The 9,550-nt window shown below is 44.4% G+C and overlaps 1 protein-coding gene across 1 annotated transcript in view; it reads right to left on the minus strand.

The window, feature by feature from the left end:
* The window catches only part of TESK2 (testis associated actin remodelling kinase 2), a 52,707-nt gene that overhangs the window by 36,611 nt on the left and 6,546 nt on the right, over positions 1-9,550 (minus strand). Inside the window, exon 2 of the mRNA XM_069738008.1 lies at positions 6,905-7,203. Coding sequence (XP_069594109.1) covers positions 6,905-7,117 — 213 coding nt within the window. The 5' untranslated portion in view covers positions 7,118-7,203. The remainder of the gene's footprint in view (positions 1-6,904; positions 7,204-9,550) is intronic.

Genomic DNA, 9,550 nt, shown 5'->3' on the forward strand with positions numbered 1-9,550 from the left:
AAGTCTTTACATGTAAGGAGAACATTACGTGTGACACCCAGTAACTCCTCTGATATGACGGCCCAGCACACGCTGAGATCAGATGATGGATGGGCCTGCGGGACGGGAAGCCACTGTGCAGATGGGAGGCCGCTCATGTACGTACAGGAGCCTCCCGCCATTAAATATACATAAATTAGATATGATACTATCACATATGACATAGTGGTCCACTCTATGTAAGTAATGAGCCCCGATAGTTTGCGGATCGGGCTCCTCGGCTGCTCAGGGTCCGTGCTTTGTGCTCCCGGTTACTGCAGCAGCTCGCGGCTCGTCCGGCTGATCCGTCTCAGGCTCCTGTCGCTCAGGTGGTTTCGTCCTGTGAGCCTCGTGTGACCACATTACGATGCGGGCTCCGGTCTGCAGGACGCCTTCCCTCTGCATCTCGTAATTGGTTTATTAGGTGTCTATAGTATAGGATTACTAAGTGATCGCTATGGGGTGGACAGAGCGCAGGTTCTGGACACAGGAGACTATATTGCGGGGGTCCAATTCTGGATGATATAATGTAGGGGGTCCCGCTCTACTGAATGATATAATGTAGGGGTCCAGTCCTTCTGGATGGTATCATGTAGGGGTTCCCGTTCTTCTGGATGATATAATGGAGGGGTCCCGTTCTTCTGGATGATATAATGTAGGGGGTCCCGTTCTTGTGAATGATATTATGTAGGGGTCCCATTCTTGTGAATGATATTATGTAGGGGTCCCATTCTTCTGGATGATATAATGGAGGGGTCCCGTTCTTCTGGATGATATAATGTAGGGGGTCCCGTTCTTGTGAATGATATTATGTAGAGGTCCCATTCTTGTGAATGATATTATGTAGGGGTCCCATTCTTCTGAATGATATTATGTAGGGGTCCCGTTCTTCTGAATGATATTATGTAGGGGTCCCGTTCTTCTGAATGATATTATGTAGGGGTCCCGTTCTTCTGAATGATATTATGTAGGGGTCCTGTTCTTCTGAATGATATTATGTAGGGGTCCCATCCTTCTGGATGATATAATGGAGGGGTCCCATCCTTCTGAATGATATAATGGAGGGGTCCCGTTCTTCTGGATGATATAATGGAGGGGGTCCCGTTATTCTGGATGATATAATGGAGGGGTCCCTTTCTTCTGGATGATATAATGGAGGGGTCCCTTTCTTCTGGATGATATAATGGAGTGGTCCCATTCTTCTGAATGATATTATGTAGGGGTCCCGTCCTTCTGAATGATATTATGTAGGGGTCCGGTCCTTCTGAATGATATTATGTAGGGGTCCCGTCCTTCTGAATGATATTATGTAGGGATCCCGTTCTTCTGAATGATATTATGTAGGGGTCCCGTTCTTCTGGATGATATAATGGAGGGGTGCTTTCTAAATATGGGATGTTATAACACCAATCTCTGGAGGGAGGGTTGGGGGACACTAATCATTGCTTTTTGTACTTTTACTTGATGACAGGACCCTTCATATGATTTTTCTAACAATCCCAAAAGTAAATAAACACAAACTTTAGACATAATTATATTTCTCTAATGGGAAGTCCACTGTCTGCCGGAGAACTACAGGGCTCAGCCTGGCAAATAAAAAGTGTAAAATACTCTGAGCATCTCTATATTACACAACTAGTCACTGAAGAAGGTAAAAAAAAAAAAATACTGGAAGGTCATAAGTTACGTGACAAACCGATCACCTGCTGACATGCCATTCTATCCAACAGACACGTGGCTGCCAGCGAATACCCGGTACACCATCTATCCCGACGGAGGGCAGAAATTACCTATAGCAACCAATCAGCTTTCGGCTTTCATTGCTCCAGAACATATTGGTCAAAGAAAGCAAGGTTGTGATTGGTTGAAATTGGAGCAGTGCTCTGATCAGTTGATATTTTCTCCTGCACTTGAAAACTGTGACTGAATTTGAAAAACTTTGACAACTGAAAAATACAACTGCTAAACCCCCCCAACAAAAAAACATTAATTACCGTAATGGAAACTATTAACTCCCAATTGTATGTGTTAACAATGCCGACTACATGCAGGTCACGCTGGGACTTGTAGTCCTACAGCAGCTGTGGGTGAGCATTTAATCCGGTCATGTAAAGTCGCTGAGCTCCTATCACGCAGACATCATGGAACCTGCCCTGACAGGAGAGGTAATTACACGTCGCAGCCCAGCACGCGAACCCCAGATGCTAGCCGCACCGTAACTAAAGACGGCCCGTAATAATAAACCTCCACTCCGGCTCAAAATAAAGATCAAAGGCTGAGAATCCCACAGCCCACCGGATCCAGACAGAGCGGAACAAAGGCGAAACCCGGAGGAGACACAGACAGGACCGGCCGACATCTGACATATACTGAGCCTCGTTTATGTCTTTGCTGCCCATAGCAACCAATCACTGGTCAGCTTTCATCTCATAAAGAGCTCTGGAAAAATGAAAGCTGCGCTGTGATTGGTTTCCATGAGCATCAAAGGCAGTTGTACTGTTAAACCTTTAATGGCTTTCTCCGAGAAGGCGTCCAAAATGGCCACTGTCACATATTTCAGGCTGCAACCCATCTCCTTCAATGGAGCTGTGCACAGTCATTACTATAATTTTTTTGGTATAAATGGCGATTTCATTATTTTATTTTTTTATTGCCTGTGACCAAACAACTGTTTCTGCGCTTCCACATTTTTAAAGGAGCTTATTGTGCAGGTTAAATAATGATATTATTTTGATAGATAAAATGTGGTGATACCAAATATGCTAATTTTTCACTTTTCTAAATTAACATATTTTTAGTTTGTTAATATAAAAAAAAATATATATATTTTTTTTTTTAATTGAACAGACAATCATTTGATTGCTTCTTCTATATACGCTAATATCTTAGTATACAGTGGGGCAAAAAAGTATTTAGTCAGTCAGCAATAGTGCAAGTTCCACCACTTAAAAAGATGAGAGGCGTCTGTAATTTACATCATAGGTAGACCTCAACTATGGGAGACAAACTGAGAAAAAAAAATCCAGAAAATAACATTGTCTGTTTTTTTAACAATTTATTTGCATATTATGGTGGAAAATAAGTATTTGGTCAGAAACAAACAATCAAGATTTCTGGCTCTCACAGACCTGTAACTTCTTCTTTAAGAGTCTCCTCTTTCCTCCACTCATTACCTGTAGTAATGGCACCTGTTTAAACTTGTTATCAGTATAAAAAGACACCTGTGCACACCCTCAAACAGTCTGACTCCAAACTCCACTATGGTGTAGACCAAAGAGCTGTCAAAGGACACCAGAAACAAAATTGTAGCCCTGCACCAGGCTGGGAAGACTGAATCTGCAATAGCCAACCAGCTTGGAGTGAAGAAATCAACAGTGGGAGCAATAATTAGAAAATGGAAGACATACAAGACCACTGATAATCTCCCTCGATCTGGGGCTCCACGCAAAATCCCACCCCGTGGGGTCAGAATGATCACAAGAACGGTGAGCAAAAATCCCAGAACCACGCGGGAGGACCTAGTGAATGAACTGCAGAGAGCTGGGACCAATGTAACAAGGCCTACCATAAGTAACACACTACGCCACCATGGACTCAGATCCTGCAGTGCCAGACGTGTCCCACTGCTTAAGCCAGTACATGTCCGGGCCCGTCTGAAGTTTGCTAGAGAGCATTTGGATGATCCAGAGGAGTTTTGGGAGAATGTCCTATGGTCTGATGAAGCCAAACTGGAACGGTTTGGTAGAAACACAACTTGTCGTGTTTGGAGGAAAAAGAATACTGAGTTGCATCCATCAAACACCATACCTACTGTAAAACATGGTGGTGGAAACATCATGCTTTGGGGCTGTTTCTCTGCAAAGGGGCCAGGACGACTGATCCGGGTACATGAAAGAATGAATGGGGCCATGTATCATGAGATTTTGAGTGCAAACCTCCTTCCATCAGCAAGGGCATTGAAGATGAAACGTGGCTGGGTCTTTCAACATGACAATGATCCAAAGCACACCGCCAGGGCAACGAAGGAGTGGCTTCGTAAGAAGCATTTCAAGGTCCTGGAGTGGCCTAGCCAGTCTCCAGATCTCAACCCTATAGAAAACCTTTGGAGGGAGTTGAAAGTCCGTGTTGCCAAGCGAAAAGCCAAAAACATCACTGCTCTAGAGGAGATCTGCATGGAGGAATGGGCCAACATATCAACAACAGTGTGTGGCAACCTTGTGAAGACTTACAGAAAACGTTTGACCTCTGTCATTGCCAACAAAGGATATATTACAAAGTATTGAGATGAAATTTTGTTTCTGACCAAATACTTATTTTCCACCATAATATGCAAATAAGTCTAAGTTCACATTTGCGTTGTGCGCCGCAGCGTCGTCGCCGCAACGCACAACGCAAACAAAAACGCAGCAAAACGCATGCACATGCGGCGCCAATGTTAAAGATAGGGCCGCACGACGCATGCGTTTTTTAAAAGGTCGGCGCCGCACAAAAAATCCAACATGTTGCGTTGCCGCGCCCAGACAGGTGCGCCCTAACGCCGCATGCGGCGTAAAACGCAACACAACGCATGCACATGCGGCGCCAATGTTAAAGATAGGGCCGCACGACGCATGCGTTTTGTTGCGGCGGCGACGCTGCGGCGCAGACCGCAAATGTGAACGTACCCTAAATTGTTAAAAAAACAGACAATGTGATTTTCTGGATTTTTTGTTCTCAGTTTGTCTCCCATAGTTGAGGTCTACCTATGATGTAAATTACAGACGCCTCTCATCTTTTTAAGTGGTGGAACTTGCACTATTGCTGACTGACTAAATACTTTTTTGCCCCACTGTATATGTATATTGACCAGGACGGCAGTAATGGGGGTCTTCAGTCCCAAACTGCCAATGTCACCCTGCAATTGCATTGAGGAGGGGGGCTGCAGGGAGCCTGTGCACGTGAGCAGTGGCATCCAAGCCCTTAGAATGCCGCTGTCAGTGACTGCCAGCAGCACTTAAACAAATAGCAGCAATTAAAACTTGATTCCGTCATTGCTATTACGTTACAGGCAATGTAATGCATTTACATAAATGAGTGGGATGCATTGAACGTGCTCCAATTCTGCAACTTTTTTATTAAATTCAGTGCAACTGGTGCCATTTACAACAACCGCTCAATTCATGGATGTCGGTAAATTTCTGTCATCCAACCAGCGTCGTCCTCCAAGCATAAGAATTACCGTAAGCTTTGTCCGATGTTATAGGGAAAGAAATGAGACATTGCAGGTGATAATATAAAAAGATCTGTAGTCAATCACCATGACAACGGAAGCCGATTTAAATAAAAGTATTTCTACATTAATCATCATCTATATGTGTATATATATGTATCAGCACCTTCCTACACAGGCGGGCAGCGAGGATGCAATAAGCTGCAGTTGTATCTCTGCAAATTAACAAAATACAAGAATCCTGAGATGGTCTGGGATTACTACATTGCACATTTTGCAGAGGCAGGTGGTCCCTTTAAGAGCAGACAGCGATGCGGTGACCATTTATACAAGCATTAATGCAAACATCGTACTGAACCTCGGAGAATCTTTCCCAGGATCATAAAAACATTGCAGAAAATGAAAATAAAAACTGCTGCAAACAGAAAGAGAAACAGACAAGCAGCGAAGCTTTCCCAGAAGTGACGCATCGTCTGCTCTGTGCGTTTGGCCACATGACCTCGTTCTCTGGTCCTTAGCATGTTACAATGTATATCTACATAGAAAACCCAGGCTTTACTTATCTTGTAACAACCCTGTTACACCATAGGCACAGGTAGCATCTATCTCTCCACCATGCTTTACACTGCAGCTTTGCTTGTTCACACAAGGACAGCAGAACGTCAGTACATGGAGAGATGATAAAACTATACTAAGGACAGAAGATTAAAAAACTTCAAGCAACTAAACTCACTGTGAGGAAAAAAAGTGATCAGGAAAGTTCTGCACAAAAAAAGGGAAGGTTCCCGTATACAAGGAGAGGAGCCCGGTACACAAGGGAAGGAGCCCGGTACACAAGGGAAGGCGCCCGGTACACAAGGGAAGGCGCCCGGTACACAAGGGAAGGCGCCCGGTACACAAGGGAAGGCGCCCGGTACACAAGGGAAGGCGCCCGGTACACAAGGGAAGGCGCCCGGTACACAAGGGAAGGCGCCCGGTACACAAGGGAAGGCGCCCGGTACACAAGGGAAGGCGCCCGGTACACAAGGGAAGGCGCCCGGTACACAAGGGAAGGAGCCCGGTACACAAGGGAAGGAGCCCGGTACACAAGGGAAGGAGCCCGGTACACAAGGGAAGGAGCCCGGTACACAAGGGAAGGAGCCCGGTACACAAGAGAAGGAGCCCGGTACACAAGGGAAGGAGCCCGGTACACAAGGGAAGGAGCCCGTACACAAGAGGAGGATCCCGTACACAAGGGAAGGATCCGTTACACAAGGGGAGGATCCCGTATTCAAGGGGAGGATCCCATATACAAGGAGAGGATCCAGTACACAAGCGGAGGAGCCCAAATACAAGGAAAGGGGCCATATATAAAGGGAGGAGCTCATATATAAGGGGAGGAGCCCATATAAGGGGAGGAACCCGTATATAAGGGGTGCATCACATAGACAGGCATCTGATATAAGTGCAGAATATGTTGGAGCTATAGAAATAAAAATAATAATTTTTAAGTGCACAAATGACTATAAAACTCAAGTATTAGTGCGGGAATGAGTTTTCTGCCTCTGGATGTAAACAAGATTATTTCCATGTACTGACAGCAAGCAGAGACTAATCATGAAATTATATGAAGAATATGAGAACAATAAATGTATGCAAAGTGCAAACCAATCGTATTAAGGAGCAAATGAAAACTACCTTAAAGACCTCGGAGAAGAAGCCAGATCCGATCTTCTCGCAGGTGAAGTCATCGAGTCGCGTGAGCCTGGAGAAGGCGCTGATGAGTGCGTTGTAGGACGAGGAGTAGACTCTGCCCAGCTGGCCAATCCCCCCATCACCCGATACGGTATCCTCAATACGGTCCAACCGAGGTGGGAAGCCAGCGATAGAATTTCGTTTATTCCGATCCATTGCTCCCTGAGTTAAGACTGGATGTGAAGAGGAACGATCACATTTTAGGGCGTCCTGGAGCCTGGCCGCACGGCGTTCATGAAGTGCTAAAAAACAAAAAACAATGGAATGTTAAGGTGTGCCAACATGGCAGAAAAGAGCAAAGGACTGACAGCGGCGACTAAATCACAGTCAGAATATGGATATAAATAGGGATTAAACTAAACTAGCATTGTGTAATGGTTAAACTACAAAGTAGCAAACATTGTACGCTTTGTTTCAATATCTCTGCCTGCTGTCAACAAATGTGAGCATTCTTCTTTTATATCCAGAGGCTGACAAGGCACGCAGATCCAATACATCTCACAGCTGAGTGTTTGTTACAATGCATCAATCCTCTGTGAGTTAAAACACATCAGCAGCACAGATCTGTCCTGTCCACCGTTTGCTACACTTGTATCACTGGAGGTAACATCGATCAACCGGGAGTCCAGGGCATTTACTTCAAAGAGAATTTTAATGGAACACAACTGTAACGAACCCTCAGCTGTTTTGGTTATGACCGGTTTTAAGCTTCTGTATCTAAACAAAAATGTTCACATTCACTGAAAGCAAGTGATGAAATAAAACACAAAATCTAACAGAAAATTGCAGAACTTTTTTTTTTTTTTTTAATACAAGCTTATTCTACATATACCCAGTGAATAAGAAAGGAGCGCAGCTCTGGATGTGACTAGAGTACGTACAATACAGCTTATAACAAGTATATGCTACATATACCCAGTGAATAAGGAGCGCAGCTCTGGATGTGACTAGAGTACAATACAGCCTATAAAACTTGAGATTAATAAAATAAAATTCCAGCTTTTGAAGTAGAGGTAACCGGTAAAGCCATTTTCAGCAGCCGGCGGTGCGGGAACGCCGTCCGGACAGATTACTGGGAAGGGACCCTGGGATTTTACATAAAAAGCGTTTTCCCAGCTGCAAAACAGGAAAACAAATCAGCTCAGAACGACTTTATGAAGGGCGTCTTGTACGGGCAGCGACCTCAGGGGACAAATGATTAGAGCGCTGCAGCCAGCGCGCTCACTTCGCCACCCCGTGACCGATGAGCTCCAGCAGCCGGGCACTGATTAACCTTTAGGAAGCGAGGGATTGATTAAAACTAAAAAAAAAAAATTATACAGTGATCAGATATGGCAGGGGCCTGACCGACGATCCACTGGGCATGCTTAGACTTGTAGTCAGATAGATCGCGCCTTAGAAGGAAATGCCACCAAATCAAGGACAACCCTATTAATTTCTTATAGAATATTTTAGACTCACTTTTAGGAGAGCACTGTGAGAGTCGCCGGGGCTGCTAAATACACGGTTTGTTGATTAAAGGGGTGGTGTCCTGGGCATGGCAGAAGCCGGTACCATAGGTCACATTACACGACGCAGTGCGATAATCAGTATGAGTGATCATAGGGCACGCAGCATTTCATGTCCAATGTCTCCGCTGCACGCAGCTCGCCGGGGGCGCCATCGAGAGGGAGAACACAACCGAACCAAATGCAGGATGGGGACGGCGTCCAGTCTGACATCAATACACCTTTTTTGCAATTTGTGAAAAAGCCCCATTTTTTTCTTTTCAAACCTGATGTGTCACTTTATGCAGCAATAACTCTGGAAAGCTTCTACGTAATTCAGAAATTCCCAGATCGTTTTTTCATGACGCATTGTACTTTATGTCGATGTGTTTTGTAAATTTATATTTTGCAAATATTTAGGAAAATATCCAAAATTAAATGAATTTTTTTTTAAAAGTTAACAATTTTCATAGTTTGAGTTTTTATACCCTTAAATTAAAATTTGCCAATGCCAACCCTTCAGGTGGTTCGCAGGAATCAGCGCAAATTGGAATGAAAAAGTACACTTTTATCAATAAAAACTTTTACTTTAGTCCCAGAACTTTTCATTTACGTACAGTGTACACGCTAACCGAAGAAAATGGAGCCCACAATTAGTTATGCAATGTATTACAAATATAGTGATACCCTATAGGTGGTCATAAAAACTACAGTTTGCGCACACCGCGGGGCTCAGAAAGGAAGGAGCGCTACTGGATTTCTTGTAGCACAAATTTGGCTTGAATAGATTGCAGATAACATGTCACAAGTGCAGAGCCTCTGAGGTGCCAAAAAAGAAGTAACACCCAAAGGTGACCCCATTTTAGAAACTAGAACCTTAGAGTTCCGCCCCTTTACTCTGACGACAGCTTTACACCCCTCATTCTCTCCAGCAGTTTCATGTCACCTGGAATGGCTTCCAATGAATAGGTCGCCTTAGTCAGGAGTTCCTTTGTGGAATCACCGGCCTTCAGATAGTATTTGCGACCATCAGGTTTGTTCTGCAGTGTTGGTGCCCTATCCTATCCCACAACTGTCCTAAGCCACAATGTGGAAAGAAACA

Source organism: Ranitomeya imitator, chromosome 8 (assembly GCF_032444005.1).
Source record: "Ranitomeya imitator isolate aRanImi1 chromosome 8, aRanImi1.pri, whole genome shotgun sequence".
NCBI lineage: Eukaryota > Metazoa > Chordata > Amphibia > Anura > Dendrobatidae > Ranitomeya > Ranitomeya imitator.